This window comes from Neopelma chrysocephalum, unplaced genomic scaffold, assembly GCF_003984885.1.
Source record: "Neopelma chrysocephalum unplaced genomic scaffold, ASM398488v2 Primary Assembly neopelma1_62, whole genome shotgun sequence".
Taxonomy (NCBI): Eukaryota; Metazoa; Chordata; class Aves; order Passeriformes; family Pipridae; genus Neopelma; species Neopelma chrysocephalum.
The window spans coordinates 8,969,720-8,992,060 of NW_020897719.1; the positions used below are offsets into that span (position 1 = coordinate 8,969,720).

General features: G+C 42.1%; 1 protein-coding gene across 1 annotated transcript; it reads left to right on the forward strand.

The window, feature by feature from the left end:
- The first annotated feature begins 1,730 nt into the window (after window positions 1-1,730).
- On the forward strand, window positions 1,731-21,546 carry CAV1 (caveolin 1). The gene is made up of 3 exons (XM_027682213.1): window positions 1,731-1,856; window positions 2,671-2,835; window positions 19,219-21,546. The coding sequence occupies exons 1-3, from the start codon at window positions 1,827-1,829 to the stop codon at window positions 19,558-19,560; spliced, it is 537 nt and encodes a 178-aa protein (XP_027538014.1). The 5' UTR covers window positions 1,731-1,826; the 3' UTR covers window positions 19,561-21,546.
- The last annotated feature ends 795 nt before the right edge of the window (window positions 21,547-22,341 follow it).

A 22,341-nucleotide genomic window follows, 5' to 3' on the forward strand; every position in this document is an offset into this window, starting at 1 on the left:
CCTCTGGATCCCACGAGAGAGTCTAAGGCTCTGAAACTCCCAGTTATATACTCTCCAGTTCAGGCGGGAGTGCTCAGTCCCTCCCTCAGAGTAGGGAATTCCATAAAAGGGCAAGCGGATGCTCAGTCCCTCTTCCATATAAGGGTATCAGAGCGGGGGATTCCATATAAGGATATCAGAGCAGGGAATTCCATAAAAGGGTACAGGAACATCTTCCCACCTTGCAGGCCTCTACTGACAGCAGTTTTTGGGAAATGGCATGGAGGCTATAGAATACACAGTTTTGGGTTACACCCATCCAGGGATGAATTGGTCCCAGCCGTTCTAACCAGGACAGCAGGACAGGGACTAATTGAAAAACTTTCCTAGGTATGAGAACAAAGAACTGTCTTGTGGGTTTTTTCAGATGGCTATGTCCTTCGATACACTCATTTGACTCCATATACACACTCCAATGTGTGGACAGATGAAGATATTTTAATGATGGCTTAAGTGAATTATTGCATCAGTAAAAAAGTTACTTTTAAAAGTTACGACTAACTTGGAAAGTTGGAAAACTTCCATCTAAAGCATTTGTTCTAAAGTTTATGAGCAATATAAACTCCTAAAGAAAGTTGACTGCTAACTGATGACCCTATAAGCAATACACGTCTATGTGGACTGCATTTTCAACAGGTGCAGTTATTTACATCCATCTTAGCCAGTGGCTTTTCCAAGGTCATTTCTCTGTTGAATTGCCAAAGCCAAATATACTGCAGTTAAGAATTTTCTACTTCTGTTGCTGCAATTCTGTGCTAAACTAACACTAAGGTCACTATTTTTCTGTTAATGTTATAAATCTTTCACCATAGTCTGATTTCCTAACACAAAACTAATGGCTGCAAGCACAAAAAAAAAAAAAAATTCTTAGCTTGCAGATGTATAGTGATGTTACAACCCTAACCTGAGCCATCTTGAATACAGTGATGAATCTTTACAGCATTTACACCAACATATGCCCCCGAGCTTAAAAAGAACCTTGAGGTCAGAGCATGGCAAGACGTCGGCATCCCACCATTCCCCTTTAAAAGTAAATCCCAGAGGTTAATATGCATGGCAGACACGCATGGATCAATTCTCCTCCCGGGAAAAATATAGCACTGTTAGAGTGCAGAACTCTTAAATATTTGCATAGTTTTGAAATGAACCAGTTGAGAAAATCTCTTTCTCTTCATCCCAAGGATGTCCAAGTTTCCACAATTGTTCCTGGAACAGCGATGCTTCTATGTAAACTATTGTCAGTGCCGGGAGGGGGGAGCCCGACAAACGCCTCGCTCGCTCTGGACGTGATACCAAGTTTTCCATGTCCTCATTGCTTCCTTGCCCCCTCGCCCCTGCCCTCGTAGCTCTGCCACACGCAGCCACTGTCGCCCTCCGCAATCAGCGGCGGGGACCCTCTGTCGGGGGTGGCGGGCGGCCGGGACAGGGCGGGCGACGTGGAGGGAACCCTGTCTCTATCAGTATCCCTGTCCCGGTAGTGTCCCTGTGTCTGCAAGCGTGGCCCAAGCATCCGGGACCGGAGCCGCCAACTCCCAGGTTGCCGGGGCAGGGCTACTTTCTCCTCCCACCCCCGGCAGCTCCCGGCTGCCCTGCTGTGTGCGGGGCCGTATCGCGGCTGTCATCCACCCCAGCCGGAGGCAGGGAGCCGCCCTGGCCACCGGCCAGCCCTTTCCTCGCAGCTACCTCCCCCGGCCGGCCGCTCCGCAGAGCGGGATCTTCCTGCGTCCGGTCCTACAAGTCACAGGGCAGAGTCACTCGCGGCAGAGCCGTCAGCAGCCCGCGGCAGCATGTCCGGCACCAAATACGTAGACTCGGAGGTAGGACCGCCAGGGGATGGGGCCGAGATGCTGCTCCGTTGCCCTCCCGCCCGCCGCCGCCGCCGCCGCCGCCGCCGAGTACCTGCAGCGGCTCGGCCCCCCAAGCTCCTCGACCCGTCGGAGGAGCAGGGCCCAGACGGCTGGGCGGCAGGAGGGCGGACAGCCGGGCACCTGCGGGCAGGGACAGCGGGAGCCGGGGGGGCTTGTCCCCTGCGGGACGCGGGGACAGGGGCTGCTGGAGTCCGTGGAGGGCGGTATAAGGAGGCGGTATATGGAGGGCGCTACATGGAGGGCACTACGGCGGGTGCACCGGGATGGAGGGGGCACAGTGATGGCTCTGCGTGGAGGGCAATACCGTGGGGTCAGTGTAGTGAGGACAGTACGGTGAGTGCGCCGTGCTCCAGTCAGCGCGGCGAGGGCGGTATGGCGAGGGCAGAGTGGGGAGGGCGCCGTGCGGGGATCCCCGGCCGCTCTCAGCTGTGCCCGCGGGGGCCGCGGGAGCGCCCTCCCCGCAGAGGGGGGGCTCGCTCCGCCCTGGGGGAACGCCGCTGGCCGGGTGCGGGGGGTGCGGGACCGGGGCCGCCTGGCGGCGGGAGCCGTGCCTGGCACCGCGGGGGTGTGGTGTGCGCCCCGCGGCCACGGTTAAATAGCTGGGCGAGGGCCTCCGCGCTGCCGGGATACCGCCGCCCGCGGGAGCGGGGCCGCCTCCCCCAGCCCGTCCCCCTGCGCGGAGCGGACCGGCCCTGCCCGGCCCTGCCCTCCCTGCCTCAGCTGGGATCTCCCATCCCGCCCGCGCTCCCTCTCCTGCCCGCAGGGCTTTTTGTACACGGCGCCCGTCCGGGAGCAGGGCAACATCTACAAGCCCAACAACAAGATGATGGCAGATGAGCTGAGCGAAAAGGCGGTGCACGACGTGCACACCAAAGAGATCGACCTGGTCAACCGAGACCCTAAGCACCTCAACGACGACGTGGTTAAGGTGAGGGGCCGAGGCGGGACGGGGCGGGGGGCGATGCCAGGTCCTGCGGAACCAAGGTACGTGGGCACTGTCGGGGCGGCAGCAGCTAATCGCATCCTTCCACCTGCTGAAAGAGGGAAGGGGCTGATTATATATAGTTTAGGTTTTGTTTAGTTTAGTTTTTTCAAAGAAAGGGGGCAGACAGCCGGAGAGAGGCGGGCAGCAGGCAGGGCAGCCCGCCGTAGCTCGTCGCTCCAGTGCGGTGCGGGGCTCCCCTGCCGCGGGATGCCCGCGTTCTCCCGCCGGGGCGCACCGGGCTGGGCTCGCAGCGCCCGCCGGGGAGCGGGGTGGCTCCCGCTGCGGTGTGTGCCGGCACTCAGCTCCGCAGCCAGGACGTCCCGCCCGGGGCCGGGGGAGCAGGGGGATGAGTTATGTGACCTTGTGTAACACCGTCACAAGGATTTTCCTTCCCCGAAACACGCACAGAGGCAGGGCAGAGAGATGGCACAAAGCGGATCGCCCTCCCTAAGCCTGGCGGGTGCAAAATCAGAGGTCCTGGTGGTCGTTTGGATTTGTGTCCTTCAAAAGGTGATAAAGGGAAGAAAGCTAAGCAAAATCTAACTGTGTCCTTGTCTAGATTTTTTTGTTTGGGTTTATAAATCAGTTTGACTATCTTCACAGGTCAGGGTCAGTGGAGACTTTTGCTTGAAGTCACTTTGGTCATAAAAGTCAGAGCTTAATTTTTCTCTTAGCAGACAAACTTTACACTGTGCATGTGAAAACTGAGGATGCTGTCATCTGGACTTGTCAGACCCTAGGAAAAATGGGAGCTGCCCAGTCGTAGTGGATGACTAAGCCACTAGCTGGGTTGTTTAGTGTCCAGCAGTGTCAGAATGTGTGCAGTTTGCCATGTTTCTTGGTCACGAAGACCCGTTATTTATAAAGAGAAATACTGCATTGTTTCTAGAGAATCAAGAGGCTAGACTCTGGTTTCTGAATGTGTATCTGTAAAATTATTCATGCTATGTGCAGACAATTTAGCAAGGTCCCGAGTAACCTCAAATTCCAGACTTCAACACAATTTGGAGGTGCTGGATATGACTAACCATCATGCTGGATCAATGCTAAGAATTACTCTTCAAAGCAGTCCATACCTTTAAGGAGCCATTGTCAGCTTTGCTGTATAGAAAGAAAAGGCATGAAGTTGTTACTTGTTTAGAAAAATTCATCTTGGTACAAAACTTACACTAAAATGGTTGATTTTAAAAGGAAGAGAGCAGTTCTTTTTTCTTCTAACCATGAAGGAGCAGCTGAGTAGACAGGGAATGAAAAAGCTGATGAAGGAGACTGCATCATGGCTTATTTCGTACACCAACAGAAGTCCCCAAAGCAACCAAACCTTCTGAGGATGAGTCATAGCCCCCAGGCAAGTCAGAATCCTGGTGTCCACAAACTGTGTGAAGAAAGATCCTACTGGGAAAATAGGGAGACCACTGACAGCAAAAAACCCTACTGAACTTAAACTGAAGCATACAAAGCCCATCCTGCCCTCTCTGCATCCCACAGGGGCAAGGATTAAGGAAGTTTGTTACATCCAGTCTTCTAAAAGAAACTTGGAAAATAAGAATTATAGAAATGGAAAAAGCTAGCTTTTCAGTTAGTCCTTTTGAAACAACTATGGACCAATACATTCATTGAAAAACAGCAAACAGCCAGAATACCAGTACTGCCTCTGTGTCAACAAGTGAGCTCCTGGTAGGAACGTAGTCACATCAAGACACAGGAATATACCAAAATGAATTTGATGTTAACCAGACGGGATCCATTTTGCATCATAAAAACAGCAGTTTTTGTAAAAAATGGCATTGTAAAGCAATCTTTTCTGTTATGAGGATAAATAAAAATAACTTTGCTTTTTGTAAGTGTATCACAGATAGGTCCAACCTGAAGAGTAGAGAGAAGAATTTTGCCACGATTTGTGCTTATTTGGAGACTGTGTTCAGAGTCATCTGTCAGATGTAACAATAAAATTCAGACACAATACCTAGGGGACAGGCTTGTGTTGGGGTGAAGATACACAGATTCTGTTCCTGTCTTAGCCATCAGTCTGTGGTCCCCTTCTGTCATGCATCTGCCTTTTGTACTTCAGCTGTAAGTCATCCAGGCAGAGTATAAAAGATATACTTGTATAACAGAATGAGTCCCCAGTCTTAGTCAGGTACTGGAAATCAGAAAAAAAAATGTTCAGGAGTGCTGTAAAGCCAGAAGTGGGGTTCAGGCTGAGCTTAATTTTGTTTTGAGCGGTTACGTTTTTCTAGTTTCAGGACCCTCTGCTTTTTACCCAGTATTTTATGCATTTCTTGCCACTTGACTATAGGCACAATAGCATGGAAACTGGGGACAAATCGGTCAGCCATGAAATAGAAATGATTAGACAGAGAACGAGGAATCTGCTCTGTAAGCAGCTCTCTAAAAGGCCTCAGTGTTGTCTGCATTCAAATACTTCCCATAGCACATTTTAAAAATAACCTTCTCTTGTGAGAAGCAGGAGACATGTTCCCTTGGTTTGCAACACAAAGCATCTGCACAGCTTCCCCTGCAGCAGATGCATGGTACAGGCAGCAATAGGGTTGGGATCCAGGCAAGGGGAAGAAACCTGATCAAGACCCTCTTATAAAAACTAGATGCACGGAGCAGCTTTACACCAAAGTTGTTGGTGACTTTGCTTATGGTTTGTCTTCAAATTAGCTACCAAGTAGAAGCTAATAGCTCAGAGGATTCCAGAAAATTGGGGCAAATGACTGGATTTCTGTTAAGAGAGGGATGTGAATGAGGCCTTACAGAACCTGAGGTATGCAGACAATGAAGTTGGCAACTTTGTGTTGGAGGAAGCACGATCTAGTGAAAATCACCAGAATTTCCTTCCTGTTACAATTCCTACAGTAGAGACCAGAAAGGAACAAGTTTCTTCTTCCTACAACTGCCCTCATGCATCACCTTGACAGCAGGAGAACTTGTACTAGTAGTCCCCTTCTTTCAGGCACTGGTTTGTGAAAGTGGCTAGTCAGGGAGGAGGCAAGGACAAAATCAGGCAAAGGAGAAACAGCCTCTGTGCACCTGGTAGCTCTCTGGGAGTACTGCTGGTGATACAGGTGGTTTGTGTCACAGTTGTATCCTTCACTGGGCAATTCTACCCTTGGACTTGTATCCTGCATTTTATTTGTGTGTGATGAGATGCAACAATCAGGGTAGAAAGCTGATTGCTGGGGTTTTTTTCTCATTTTTTCCCCAATGACCCAGCACTCACATGAAGATGCCTGAAGTTCTTCCTTTGCTCTTCTTGTTTTCCAACACAATATTTGTGTTTTCCAGAGTATGGATAAATTGCAGCCTTCCAACTCTGGAGTCCAAAGTTTCTCAAAGTATCTGTGGTCAGGTCTGCACAGAGTTTACTGAATTTGAAAGACACAGAGGAGAGAGCCAGTTCTCCCACAGGTTGCTCTTCTCAGTAACTTCCTTGCTCAGGATGGGGATGGACCTTGCAGCCAACCCTGAAAAGCCTACTCCTTTGGGACTACTGAAGACCAAATGTGCAGTCACATCTGCAGCCAGATTACATTTTTTTTTTCCTACAGTGATGTGCTAGGAAGAAAGGCCTGTGCCTGGTCTACCATCTAGAACATATTTATTATTTTCTTTTAAACAAGTGATGTGTATCCACTGTTTGTTATATAGGAGTCCTTTTTGTCTGGGAAAAAAAAAATCCAGTACTTGGCTACAGATGTGAGGATGCAGAGCCTTTGTACAAAGTTTTAAACAGTTATGTATTCATGCATTCCACTTAGAACTAATGCAGTTAAGGACAATTCAGCTCACTGCAAGGAAAAGTCTGGAATTTTTAGTCAGATGTTGACAAATACCATAATACCCTTATGTAGTCATTAGGGAGGGAACTATTACTCAGCCATTTTAAAGCCATTTACAATTTCTGCCTCTTTTTAATGAAAAGAGAGGGTTTTTGAAAAGCAGTTTGCCATTTTGTTTAATCTTTCACAATGAAGGTATCTCCCTGTTGCAGTGAAAAAAAATGTAAGATGCACAGAGAGATGACTGGGCAAAGCACTTCCCATCCCTATACCTGAGAACCTCCTGGAAGGAAAGCAGGTGTCGAACCCTGCTCTTTTTGGATGGGAAGGCTAAGGTGTTGAGGGCTGTCATTCGGATGTGACAACAGGCGTCAACGTGAGAGGAACACAGTTCTGCTCTTCAACATAATAAAATGAGAGAAAAGCAGAGCTCAACAGGGTGCTATTTCTGACACAATTAAGTGAAATTTAATGCAGAGCCTTTTTCTTTGGTTTTAGGTATTGTTAAAATCCTGAGAAAATAGTTATATAATTTTAAATATAACCACATAAATATATAAATGTATAAATATATAGACATGCAAATATGTGTGTGTGTGTGTGTGTTCTAATCCAAGCTTGTCATCCGGGCGCTTGCAGTTGGCAGTGATTGAAGTGAGATGCCTCTGGAGGCAGATTCACATCACAGAGTTTAGCCCTAACCATAGGATGGAACAAGCAGTGCTCTCAAAGGGCATGTTTCTCTCAATTGCTGATACATGTAGCTTAGACATGACACCTTACTTGTACATAGCTGCATTTAAATGTAATTATTCTCTAACTTTGTCTCCTATTAACAGGCTACGGGGTTTAGATTTAAAATGCAAGAAAATTCAAATGTTTGATTTTGGCTCCCCATATGATCCAATTCTGTTTCAAATTTTTCTTCCAAGGCTAGTCTAGGAGTGAGAGATTAAAAACTCAACATCATTATGAATACCAGTTTATATGAGGATTGAGCAAGGTTTTGAGAGTTCTCAAAAACACTTTTCTTGCACATTATTTAGGAGTTCGCAGACATGGAATTTCAAAATGTCCGTAAGATTACAGCTAATAATGGCATCTGTCCTAATGAAAGCTTCTTTCTCAAAAAAATATGTTTGTACTTAAATTCGTGGTGTTATTAAAGCCTTATGCACAGCGTTCTTGCTTAGCATGATGAACATGACTCATAACTCCATAGGAAAATGTTCATTTGATGTCCCTGAGGACAGAGAGCCAACAATTCAGCATGGCTGTTCCTTTTGTTAGAATTTATTGAACATTATCTCAGATTCAGAGGAGACTAATACTTTTCGATTCTGTTAGCTTCATCAAAATTCAGATTAGGTTTTAAAATTTTAAGAACAATTTGAATTAATTGTAGAGTTTTTAGCCCATTATGTGGATAGAAACACCATCTTCTCTTGCATAGGTTATGGATATCTAAAGCAAACAAACAAAAATATTAAAATACAAAACTCTCCAGGGAGAAGAGGCGTAATTTTGTACAGTAGAGTGGTCTGCCTATGAGGTCCCCAGTGAGGAAATTTGATCTTTGTTGTATTTTAGGCAACAGAAAGAAGAAATGAACTTGGGTGATTCTGTAACACTTGTGATCTCTGGAGAACTGAAGACAGATATAGTTCTAAACCAAGATAAGTTTGTATTTCCCACAACTCTCAAATACTCGTGTAATAAACAGACAGCAGGATGAAGTGTACATCAGTAATTGATTTTATGAGCTTTTTGATCCAGAACTGCCATCTCTCTTTTCTTTTCCAGACAAATGACAGTAATAAAACCCATCTTGGACTTTGAACATGAAAGAGAGGTTATGCCATTTAATTTTGTTTGATTTATTGAGAAGGCAGGTTTAACCCTACCAGTCTCTTTATATTTTCCTGACAGATTTCTTATGAAAATGTCTTTTGCTAGTTTCAAAACAAACTTTGAATTTCATGCAATATCATTCTTATCAGAAATTATGTTATCAGATTAACATTCAAAAGAACAAATATTTTCAGTACCACTATCCCCACTCTAATGAGCATGTGGTAAAATACGATTTTATTCAAGATAAAGGAGCTGGGCTGTACAAGGGTGGGGTTTTTCCCTAGTCTTTTATTTTTTTGGCCCACATACTTTATTTTCAAATAAATAGGAACTGATAAATTCAGCTTCACAGATAAGTGAGAAGACACTCTCACAGCTGAAGGTGAAAGCCTCAAATTCTCTGTCCAAACTCCTGCTGTGCTGAATTTATATTCGCATTTTCAGAAAAGCCTAAGGGAGTCTCCTAGATGGATTGCAACAGTTCCTTTGTCAACTTTGAAATCTCTTCTTGAAATTCAAACAAATGCTATAAAAAATAATCAGTTTCCCCTCAAGATCAGGTTAGTATCTCCTGTAGATATCAGTTGTAAAGTCATCTGTTGTTCTCTGAAGTCCAAGTTCATGTATTGTAGAAATATAGAATGGTTTGGGTTGGAAGAGACCTTAAAGATCATCTGGTTCCAACTTCCCTGCCATGGGCTGGGATGCAACCCACTAGATCAAGTTGCTCAAAGCCCCATCTGACCTGGCCTTGAACATTTCCAGTGATAAGACATCCACAACCTCTGGGAAACCTGTTCCAGTGCCTCACTTATGAATTTCTTCTTAATATATAATCTAAACCTACACTCTTTCAGTTTGAAGCCATTCTCCCTTGTTCTGTCACTACATGCCCTTGTAAGAAGTCCCTCTCCAGCTGTCTTGTAAGCCCCCTTTATATACTGAAAGTGCTCAGTGGTCTCCCCGAACCCTTCTCATCTCGAGGCAGAACAATCCTAAGTTTCTCCTGTCTTCATAGGAGAGGTGCTCCAGCCCTCAGATCATCTTTGTGGCCCTCCTCTGGGCTTCCTCCAAGAGGTCCACATTCTTATCTTGGAGGTCCCAGAGCTGGGTGCAGCACTCCAGCTGGGGTCTCATGAGAGCAGAGTGGGAGAATCATCTTCCTTGACCTGCTGATCACACTTTTGACGCAGCCCAGAGTGCTGGTGGCTTTCTGGGTTGCAAGTGCACATTTCTGGGTCTTACTGAGCATCTCATCAACCAACACCCCCAAGTCTTTCTCTGCAGGGCTGCTCTCAGTCTGTCCTCCACCCAGGCTGTATTTATGCTTGGGATTGCCCTCAACCAGGTGCGGGAACTTGCACTTGGCCTTGTTGAACTTCATGTGAAGTTACATGAGACCACCTCTCAAGCTCATCCAGGTCCCACTGGATGACATCCCTTCCCTCCAGCGTGTCAGCTGCACCACACAGCTTTGTGGCATCACAATGCACTCAATCCCATCTCATAAACTGACAAGGGCAGAACTGTAGAATAATGATATCTTGATTTTTCTGAAATGCTAAAGAAGTAATTATCTCATAATTAGGGATCGGTAACTTAAGATCTTGCATAAGAAAGACAACCTTCTAACAGGACGAATGTTGGGGCAAATTTTTTTTAAAGGAACGGAGAGGCAGCTGGGCATCACTGCACACTGTCAGCAATAAGCATGTTCTGGTAGAAATGAGGTAAAAGGTGAAAACAAGTTACACAGATTTGCAAAAAAGAATTGCAGCAGTTAGCTGGAATGTGTTTATGGGTAGTATACATAGTCAAGAGTCTCCCTCCTTTAGAATCCCTTTACAAACAATAAAGAGGAAAAAATGGTTTCCAGATCTAAAACAACCCCCAAAGGTCCCTGTCTCTCTCCATGCACTGTAAAGGAGTCTGAGATCTCTATATTTCCATTTCCCATTAGTGCCTAAACTTAGGAGGGATGAAGCTACACCAAGTTCCAAAAAGTTATACTTAATAGCACTTTATTACCTTAATAGCATACAAGCATACAACAATAAAATATAAATATATCATATTTATGTTTATTAAATAAAATATAGTGTAAAATATGAAAATCTGTTTACAGGATATCTTTGCTTCTATTAAGTTTTTGGATTCTGCTTAACTCCATACTCCACTGAAATAAGTAAAAAAATTCCCATTATGTTTAGTGTAGTCAAAACTTCACACTGGTGTTAATGTTGATGAATATACCTCTTTAAACAAACAGATTGACAGACATATGTGGATGTACATATATGTACCAGGGTTCTTTGCTAAACTAGCTGTATTGAACAGGGAACTGTGAAACATGAAACAAAGAAAGCTTCTTAGGAGTTTCTGTTAGGGAAAACTGCAATAACCTCCCAGCAGCCCAGTTTCCAGGGAGGAAAACAGTAATTTTATTTTCTAACTGCTTACTCAAGCAACATCTCAAGATATTTTTCAAGGAACTAGCTAACATGATATCCCCACCTGCACAGGAAGTTCTAGTGTGTTGTAGAGGAGTGCAGATCTCTCCTTGAAGATGATAGTCTTTTGTTCTGCCAGACTGTATTGAGACAAAACAGGCAAGTGCTTCAGGAATAGATCTCTGGAGAACAGCTGATTGTTACAGTGCTGACCCGTTGGTATCAGTTGCATTTTTCTCACAAGTACTTCCACACATTTTGATGAGCCTGCCCATCTGATAAAACAAAGCCCATCACCAGGGCTCTTCTGGTATGTAATCAGTAATTCATCGTGGGCAGGGAGCAGGAGGTTGTTCACTCAGTAATTAGTAGCAAATTAATTTTTGGCTATTTTCATTGATTTTTAGTTTTGTGAAATGATGATCTGCAGTCACTTTTTTCTAAGTCATTTAAAAATTTTCATAATCTATTTGAATATTTGTTGTGCATGCAGTAGGAATCACTCCTGACCAGACTGTTTTTCTTCCTTGGCTGGAAGAGTTCAGTCCTTCTATCCTGCTCTCTAACTTGAATATCTTGTTCGTCAAGCATTGTTTGCTTTTCTGGCAGTCTCTATAGCACTCAGGAAAAATTCACTATTTCCATTAAGAGATTGCCAGCAGAACACTTTTCTTGCTGTACTGTGGAAAGCAGGCATAGGGACACAGGGAATGTAAAGCAAAGTCATTGGTCAATTTGAGCAAGTAACTGGGGTGCAACAGTTCTGCTTGCTTGTTTAGGCTTTCATTCACTTTGGAAGTACTTGTTGTCATTTTTCTGCACTTAATCAGCCTCACACAAGAGCTGTGGTCCTAGCCATCTGCAGTCATGGCCTTTATTTATTTATTTATCTATTTATTATTTTTATTTATTTATTTTATTCTTTTCAAAAGAGGAACTGTTGTACCTGGTGATCTGGCCAGTCCCCAGAAGATCAGTGTGCTCTGAAAACAAAGTTCAAGATTGACAGGCAAAGCCTAAGCTTGGTGCAACCCTGCCTGGAGGGACTCCTGGGGTTCCCTTGTTAGATGCTTGCCACCAATGCCAAGAGTCAAGGTGATTTCTTGTCTTGAATGGAGCTGGACACTGCTAGGTGTTCGTGTTTTGTAGTCACTTATGCTGTAGCCTGAGGTTTATATAAATACTGTGGAATAGAATGCTTTTTGGCTTTACTAAACACCTGAGAGCACCTAATGTTTGCTGTGGAAACCTGATTAGGGAGGAAGTATCTCATCTAGGAATCACAAAGTTCCCTGTTTTCAGGAACAAAGTACCAGCTTCTCTACATAACTACAAGTAAACGTTTGCCAGATATTGATTAACAGTACTCTTTAAAGGGTGAATGAGTCTCCTGATGTCTGGGAGGGAAGGGAGAAGAGCAGCTTTACTCCTTTAAGTCTCAGCACCTCTCCGTCCTCTTTCCTATGGATTCAGCAGAAATAGTACAAACTTTTTCATAATTTTCTGATAAACTGTGGCAGTGGTCTGGAAGACAAGCATCAGTATATGTGGAAACATGGTATTCCAGAGAATCAAGGAAACACGTAGATGTTTAGCTTGTACCACTGATTTAACAGAAAGGTTGTGAGTTTATTGCTTGGGGTTTTTGTTCAGTGATGCCTTTCTTCTCCAGGCACTGTAACTGGAAATTTTTAAGTTTCAAATAGTATGTGGAAGTACAAAAGCTAATAATGATCTCGTATGGTCATGCATTTTCTTATTTTTAATAATACACACCATGGCCTTCTTCAGTGTTAGTAGTGTTGCACCTATCCTGAATGTCACAGCCCAGATGTGACTCATGCCATAGAAAGGCTTGTCATTTTGTGATATTTTATGTATTTTCTTCTGTTGATTGTTTCTTTAAAGGACATTGAATACATTGGGGATTTTTAAAAAATTACATTTGTAAAAATACCATATCTGCTTCAAGTCTTGTAAGGACACAATATAATATGGTGAAACAGTATTAAACTTACAGTCTTGGAACCAGGGAAAACCTATTTAAAAACAGCCCAGGATAAGCAGTAAATACAGTTTCCACAGTTGTGCAAAAAAATTAAAGAAAGCTAGCTTATGACTCTTCCTTGTATACATTCAGACTAGACTTTAACCCTGATCTGACAGAGTATATAAGCATATTGACCTCGGTGGGGCAGTTCAGATTTTTCAGGTTGTGTGCGTATTTAAGTGGTTTCCCTGACTGGAGATAATAGTGATCAATCAAGAGATATCCAGTAACGATCTAAGCAACCTTTTACTGACTCCAAAATACATTGATGGCACTCAAAAATGTAGGCGCCCTCTCTGCTTGTTTGGGTTCCTCTTCAGTGGAGTAGGGGTAGTGCCTGGCAATACAAACTGCATGCTGTGAGCACAGTGTCAGCATGCAGCAACCACACACAAAGATTTAAATTATTATAATTACAATCACAGAAGTGTAGGTCAAAACCTAATGCTCATGGTCTTAATAATTTTTTTTCTGATAGACCCAGCACAGTAATTTTTTCTATGTAATGGGTATTACATACCTCAGAGAAAAAACTTTTGAGGAAAACCACAACTGGTAAGTAGGTGATTTGAGGTTGGCATTTAACACACCTTTCCAGCCTGCCAGGTTTTGATACATAGAGATTTACAATGGTAAGGTCAGAATGTCAACTGATTTCGTACATAAGGCATATATTCTTGAGTCAGATGATAACACCATTAAGCTTTTTTAATTAGTAATTCTTTTCCTTAAGCAGACTTTTTCCCTTTCTTGTAAAAAATCTTGTAAATAAATCCCATACTTGTAAATAAATCCCTTTCTTGTAAATAAATCTATTTTAGAATCAAAGCAGGTTCCTTAATTTCCTGATAAACATATACAGAGCAAAAGAAGTTGTGTTGATTATCATAGCAGAATAAGACAAAAGCTTCAAGTAACATAAAACCTGGCTTTGCCAAACTGAATAGTAGGAAACAAAGAATAGCTGAAATCAGGAAGTGTATTGTAGGCATGGTACAGGAGTTGATAATATTTAATAGTTTAGGCTGAAACAGGGACCCCTGGTGGCCTAGTGGTTAGCATGCGGGACTCTCACCGCTGCAACCCAGGTTCGAATCCCAGTCCCCCGGGCAGATGGAGCCCGTTAGCCCTGTGAGGCCATCCATCTATGAGAAGGTCACTCTAAACAAACCTACGTCCTGAGGACCTCACTGCCATTGTCCAAGCTCGCTTGGCCCCGGCAGATGAACCTTAGGATTAAAGGGTGGGCTCAGTTCAGCGCATGCTGTGTCTCACCTAAAAAAAAAAAAAAAAAAATCCATTGCGCAGGCTGGAAAGGTAAAAGACCTTTCCCAAAATCTTCGTTCGCGAAGACTGGCCATTATATATTATAGGCTGAAACAGAAGGCTGTAGCAAGTTATTACCATCCTTTAGAGGGTCAAAACAAATTTCCTGTACTTCTCTCCTTGTCACAAGTGAATGTGCCTGTATTTTCATTAGCTTATCAACAACCTCAGTGTGATTTTAGAGCACACCCTGACTGCTCTGGAGGGACAAACTACACACTGAACATGCAATCTACTGAACAAGACCTGTGCCTAACCTAAGCATGCCTATATGTAGATAAAACTGAGTTCTTCATGGATCTACACGTATGTGATGCTTTGGCAAATGTGGCCTTGAGAACAGCACCCCCAAAAAGGTGTGTTATCCTTGCAAGCCAGTTAGATTCATTTCCAGAAATGACTGTCTTTCTTCTGTAGCATTCTATTTCTGGCCATTTCTTTCATCTGTCAGTCCTATTTTTACTTAGTTCAGTTGGACTCCCATTATCAGTCTGATGACACTCACCATCAGTGAGTGCTACTGAACTAAAAATCAGAGGACAGTAATAGGAGTGACTGAGGAGTGACTAAGTGACCTGAGTGATGTAAATGTAACCCATAGCAAGGCAAAATGCTTCTGGTCACCTGTTCTTCCTGCTGCCTGTGGAGGACTAATCCCTAGGAGTTAAAAGTAGGATCCTTCATGGGAGTGGTTTAGTGCAGGAAGAATCTGAGTGATATCTCAGTTCCTGCAGCATAAGGACTTACCTATACTGCTTGAACAGTGAAATAAATAGATCATTTTCCAGCCAGTGCATCTCTATGTAATCTGTTAGCAGATGAGAAATAGAAGAGCCTAGATTATCTCAACTCCTTGTCTATCTTTATTTAGACGTCACTGCAGTTGAGTCTGGTTTTGGACAGCACTGCAGAGGTTTGTGTGCCAGGCATAGCTGGACTTTCTTGACATGTATGTAGTTCCATAATGTTCTTACGGCTTTCAGGGAGATAACAGCTTCATTTTAACACTGTATTCAGCTAAGAGTCTTTTGAGTTGTCAGGCTGTTTTTCTGTCTTTTCACTCACAAGTTCCCTTATTCAGACTAATGTGGAACCTGGGACTTGGAATAATAAAACGGGAAAGGCATAGTAGTGTTACATCAGCCATGGTTCCTACAGAGCCATCTATTCAGCTTCTGTGCATTGGTAGAAACATTCTGAGAGTTGTTGAAATTGCTCCAAGAAAGTAACCTTGATAATTATTGGTGGCATGAGTATTTGCTATTATCTTACAGACGGATTTATCCCTGAGTACTTTAGGACAACTGTGTATGACTTGAGCTGGAAATCCTGACAAAAGATATATCATAAATGTTCTAATATTAGCAGCATCTCCTGAAATGAAGACAGGGCTGTCCATCTGGAAATGTTATATGGCATGATTTTTCTGTCAGCTCCCCAGGATTAACTCCATGGATATTTTGTTGAAGACAACAGGCTAACATTATTAGTTACTGAGAATTGCAGTTACAGAAAGTTTACTATTTGATTTGAAAACCAGTGAGTTTATTGGGTTCCATTTTCCAGTAAAACATTCATTACAATGGATTATTTTGAAAGGAATCAAATTATGGACCAGTCTTACTGTATATTTCAAAAGTTCTAGAAAATTCACTTTAACCCATGGTTTCTTTTTGCATGCCAAAAAATGCTTTTCTGATAAAAATAGGTCCCACTTAGCTAGATTAAAGATGTAACCATGAAAAGGCCCATGGAACTCAATGCAAACTTGTTTTCCTTCTGAGATTTAATATTTCCCTTACCAACGAGTTGAAAAAATAAAAGGTGGACTCTACCACAACTGAACTGAATAAAAAGACTTTAGGTATGACACTGACTAGCCCTCAATGCTCTGAACTTCTAGGATTGGCTATGCTGCCTTTGCCAACGATCACAACATCAGCTGGTGTGAAGCATGCAATAAATTGTCATAAATTTTAGAAATTAGGTCTATTTTCAACCATATAGTTTTTACGTAGTAATATTTTTTGAGAAGTAATTTTCTTTGCTGTAATCATCCTGGGTTTTGCCATCATCTGCATATTTTTATTATCTGATTGCAAGGCAAATATTGATGATAAGAACACCCATTCATTTGAAAATGAACTAACATGGGATGTGGGCTACCATGAAAAGTTTGCTTTTGAATAACGGCAGAAACAGATTCTATAAATGTGCTTACTTATGTACTCCAAAAAGAAAATATTTGTGCTCCATAAACTCAGGCATACATTTTCCCAGCTTGTGTAATCAGTTTAATGAGATTGATTTCAGTGGACAATGTACAGATCTTCAGATCATCTGGAAGGGCAGGGGTAGGAATAAATGTAAGATAAAATGCTGTCGTTGGTAATAATGGCTTCTCCATGTATACATCTACGACCTTTTCTTTTTTCTTTCATGATGCAGTCCTAAAATCCTGTGATTGATACAAGGACATCTGTGTTTTTCGTTTAGTAAAAAGATCGCAATACATCTGGAAAAGTTTCTTGCTCTATTTTATTATACTTCAGCTAACTTTTAATGTCTCGTGTAGATAATTATATTATGGTCAACATACTTCATAAAGCTAATTTTTGTCTGTTGTTTACTCTCCAAAGATGCACATTTATATCTAATAACCCCACAAAGAAAACAGAGAGCATGTTGTTGCTTGTGATGCCTTCCCCAAAATTAGAGCTATTTCCACAAGAGCTTCAGTCTTGCACGCATTGAAATTACAGAGCCCAAATAATTTCCAATTTCATGTCATCACTGAGCAGTGAATGTAGTGTACTTCCTACACTGTCTTTAGACTGATTTCAAGGAACCTGTTTTCCAAGATTTGTACCAAAAATTAATTAACCTACAAAAGGAGAGGTTATTGCATACCTGTAGAACTTTTGCAGAACAGAACCATTATTCAAACTCATTTAATTTTCTCATTTTGTAGCTATTACTTAAAATTATGCTATTCAGTTTCAGAAAGTCCAGTCAGACTTTTGGCCCTGCTTGCTGTTACAGACAAGCATGTAGAGATGACCTGTGTTCCTTGGTTTCTGTGTAGGTGGAAGTTCAACTCAAATGCTATCTTTAGGTGTGATTGTGATGGTGACGGTGGTGATGATGAATTCCTATCCCAAAGAATGACTTTCAGACCACTAGAACCTCCTTCAGAGTAGCAGACAAAGAGGAGGTTAATAGTTTGCATTACATGATGTCTAGAGAGAAGAACTGGCAGAGAAAGTGATGTTTAGGCACAATAATATGTCCAATTAAGCCAGCCTGATGTTAGGCATTCAAGATATTTGATATCACAGATGATTCAGAAATTTTCTCCCAAGGACTTTGAAGCCCTTCATGTAAGATTGCACCTAGATGTGCACTTTTGCTTGGAATTATGTTTTTTTGTTAAAGAAGCAAGAAAGTCCAGTGGTTTTGTAGTATTTTTCCCTTTGTTAGTAACTTATGTTTGGAGATGATAAAAATTCAGCAGGAGAGAAGAAGGAGTGCTTTCCAGTTATTATGTATATTTCAGATTAAAAGAAGTGATACTGAGCTTTTTCCCATAGTATAAGCAATACTTACACTGAGTGTGTGTATATTCATCTCCTTCCAGCATGCTAAGGTACTATTGCACAAGTTTCTGAGGCTGCTGGCCCATATCATACTTACCCTGCTCCTGTAAATCTTCACTTTCAGCAGCATTGTCATCTCACTTTGGGATCCAGTCCCAGGAATGCAAATTCTTTTTTTTTCCATCTGATTTAAACAGTCATTTAGTTTCTTGCAGATGAATAGTGTTGTGATGTTCTCTTTCCTGCTGAATGCAGTATCTATACAATTGGTTGTGCTAACTAAATTAAATATCCTGTACTGTGGGTTATATCAAACACATCTGTGTGACATGGAGCTGAACCATCATTGCAATTCTGTTAATTTTCTAATAGAAATGTTATGACAATTAAGCTTCCTGAACAGCTCAGTATTTCAACAGAGAGTGCTAAAATATGCCTTTTGGAATGCACTGCTTCCTTAAGTGACTTTTTGAATAGTCAAAACTACAAAATACATGGAAGAGTGTGTTCCTTCTAAATATTAACATGTTAGCCTGACCATGTCTTTCATGAATAGAGTTGTCACATAAATAGGATAGGCTAGAACAAAATAACTCTAAAGTGAATAGCCTCCTCATATTTAGTAAGATGAAAGAGCTCCCTAACACTTTAGGACTGAAGAGGAGCTCCACCTGATCCATGTCTAAGTCCATAATTTTATTTCTCAGTCTACTAGGAACTATCTATGCCTGTTTCAAAGCATGTATTTAAATAGCTAGCCTCACTGTTTATTCACTGCCAACATTCAGCAATGGAAAGATGGCAAAATTTGGATGAATAAAAGAGATTTTATTGATACGTGCTTGAGGTGTGTAAAAAGTCAAAGTAGTGACTCCATTCATAAAGATGTGAATGAGTTAGGCGATGAAAGCATAATGATTCTACTCACCTGGTTTGTCCCTTAAGTAGACTAAGGGCATACCTTAGGGCTGTAGGAGATGAAGAAAATATATTCAACTTTGTGAAAAACTCCCATCTAGAAGTTAGATATCTAATTTAGAGCTAATCATTGAGTCTCTCTGCTAGTCAGTGGAAAAAAGATAGTTACTGAAGATTCATTACTTAAATGATGTGTTATAATGGGTTGAAATCACGTTGGGATGTAAGAAGCACATGCTTTGGTGTTTTGTTGCAGGGGACCATAGCTCTCTAGGAAAGGTGTTTCTGGAATACACCCTTGATGCGAATGTCTGACTGACCTGACTTTGTGTTCTTTGCTGCAGATCGATTTTGAAGATGTGATTGCTGAGCCAGAGGGAACACACAGCTTTGATGGGATTTGGAAGGCCAGTTTTACCACCTTCACTGTAACGAAATACTGGTTTTATCGTTTACTGTCAGCAATCTTTGGTATTCCTATGGCTCTCATCTGGGGCATCTACTTTGCTATTTTGTCCTTCCTGCACATCTGGGCAGTGGTCCCGTGCATAAGGAGCTACCTGATTGAGATCCAGTGCATTAGCCGCGTCTATTCGATCTGCATCCACACATTCTGCGACCCACTGTTCGAGGCTGTAGGCAAAATGTTCAGCAGCATCCGATTCACAGTACGGAAAGAGATTTGAGGGACATGTCAAGGAGAACCATCAGCCTAGGAAGGGGGTTTTTGTGTTGTTTGGAGTGTTTTGGTGCCAGTTTCGTATTTCCCAAAGCAACATACAGCAACTGGTGGTGGATATACTGGCCCAAAACAAAGAATCACTTGCTCAGTTTCTTTTTCTACTGTTTATTCTTACTGGACTACTTGCCTTTTTTTTTCCTTTCTTTCTCCCCCTTTTTTTTTTTTTCCCTCCAGTCTGCATTTCAAACTAACCTTAAATGGCTATTCTTCCAAGCCAGCTGCATATCATTTTACTGGATGTTCAATTCAGAGATTGAAGTGTTGTTGGATGCCTTTTTATCTTACCCTTCATTCCTTGTGAGATAAATCCACAGTGATACTGAAGAATGACAAAAATGCTTTCCAACACTATAAAGCCATTCATTTTATTGTGGCCAAAGAGTGCAGAGCTATCGCAGCAGAATGAACGTGACCAGCTGGCAGGTTTTAGCAGAATGTTCTTTTTCAATTGGATTGTCAGTTGACTGCAGCTATTTACAGTCATGGTCAGATATTGTGCACTATGAATAAATTAGTTAAGTAAACATATTACTGCACTAGTGTATGTCCTGAAAATTTAACACTTTTATCAGGCTGTAAAAATTGACACGTAAAAGCTTAGGTGGGTGCCTTTCTGTCTCATTCTCTCTTGGAAGTTTGCATCTTGTTGTTTCTCAGCCTTTGCTAGGATTGCAGAAGCAAACTGCAGTTGAGAGCTCAAAAACTAGTCATAATGGAAATGTTTACCTGACTGTGACTTATGACACATCCCTTAGCAACCATTTAGGTGCTTATGTCATAGGCTTCTGGGGTATTTTTGCAAAGTATTCTTATAAATGCATATCGCAGGTATGCCAAAGATAATCTTGAGTTTCAAGAAAAATGAAGATGTGCCAAACAAGCCACAGGAGACCAGGGAGGAACTGCCCCTGAGAGAAACTTTTCTATCATCTTTCAAAACTTCCCTATCAGCAGAAGTCAGCCTGCCACTAGCATGTAGATTGTTTTCAGGATGCTTTGCTGAGTTTAAACTTATCCATCATAAGAGATGGTTTAGAATCTTCGCATTTGTGTGTTGGTTTGTTCATTTTTAGCTGAGCTGCCATATCAGGAAGTCTTAGAGGGTGTTGTGTGAAACTACCGTGTTGCATAGTGGAAGGCCTCGGTAGCAGAGCCTTTGCAACATGTTCTGATGCTGTGACCTGCAAGAGCTTTTTGCCCTCATGGTAGTACCGTGTTCAGAGATGCTCTCTGCATCCTCATTGGTGTGTGTGAAGCATTTGTAAAAATAGTTGTGAGGCTAATCAGCTTTATTGTAAAGCAAGCTGGGGCCTGAGCCTGCTCCAGCTGCAATCTCCAGCAAATCAGTTCTTGCCCTCCAGGTGTGCAAGATTTGGCCCTTGGGATGAACATGGAGCTGTCTGGTACACCTACAGCTTTATTATTTAGCGCTGATATTTCACATACTGCTTTACTTAACATGGGAGAGCCTTCGGTTCTATTTCTGCCAAAGCATTGAAAACTTTAGGAAATGCTGCATTTTTTTAAGGGGGAGGGAAGGGGAGAGAGGGTGCACAAAAAAAATTACAGAACTATTAACTACTATTTGCATTTAAAACAGACACTGGTATGGGTATAGTTTTATGTTTTTCTATGTACATAATGAAGAGTGTACTATTATAGATTTTTTCAGTATTAAAAACAAGCAAGATTGTAAACAAGAAATATTTTATCGTTTTATGAGGAAAATCACTCTGAAAGAAACCTTGATTTACGATACAAACTGTGTATCCTGAAAGATGTCTGTTCACTTAGATTCTTAGTCCCTAATCTAAATACATTGCTGATCCAAACATTTACATTATTGTTATATGCTTACAGATATAACTGGCACTTTTTTTAAAATTCTGCATGTACATTAATGACTACAATAAAAAGATGCTTAATGATAGCTCCTGTCTGACTTCTTTTTCCTTGAAAGTCATGTGGACAAAAATTGTTCAAAGCTGTCTTTGTCAGTCCAGTGGAAACAGGATTTTTCCTAATAAAAGCTCACTAGCTGAAGCATTTAATGTATGGAAATAGGGGAATGACAGCTTTTATTCAGCCGTGCAAAGACCTAACTTGTGACAGGACAGTTTTTTCTATGGTTTTATTGCACAATACCTGTCACACTGTTAAGCTAGTATGCACAAAAGCCCAACAAAACAGGCTATTACAAATGGCTTACAAATCTGTTAACAGTATTTTAATGTTCAAATGGCAGATAACAAATAAATGTAGTCGATTGTATGTTTTCCAATAGCAGAATGGTGTATTTAGCAGTGGTTAATAGGCCAGTGGTAGCAAAAAAATATCTTGCTTTTGCAAAGAGCCTGATATATTCAGGCTTAACCACTTATAATGTCATGACTACAAGACACTTCATGGGAGAGATGTGCAAATTCACGCTGTGATCGCTCTGTCCCTGGCACTTCGCTGAGCAGCAGTCACAGGGCTGTGCTGTGGCTGGATCTCATATCAGTGCTCCTGCTATAACACTTAAGACCCATACCACAGCCATGATACACCCCATAGTAAGATCCAGGTTTGTCTACTAGAGGATTAGACATTAGGTGTTGGACAGTGGCACCAGGCAATCTCCTGTCATGGCTGTAAACGTGGTGTAGACAGTCTTACACTGCTGGATACAAAAGTCAGGACCTTTGCACTCAGGTGGGCTCAACATCTCTTTTTCCTCCTCCTA

What these genes read in the sequence shown, in the direction of transcription:
- CAV1 (XM_027682213.1), top strand. Translation starts at nt 1,827, where the DNA reads ATGTCCGGCACCAAATACGTAGACTCGGAG. An exon ending in CCAAATACGTAGACTCGGAG is followed by an intron (nt 1,857 to 2,670) that starts GTAGGACCGCCA and finishes TCCTGCCCGCAG; the next exon opens with GGCTTTTTGTACACGGCGCC. An exon ending in TCAACGACGACGTGGTTAAG is followed by an intron (nt 2,836 to 19,218) that starts GTGAGGGGCCGA and finishes TCTTTGCTGCAG; the next exon opens with ATCGATTTTGAAGATGTGAT.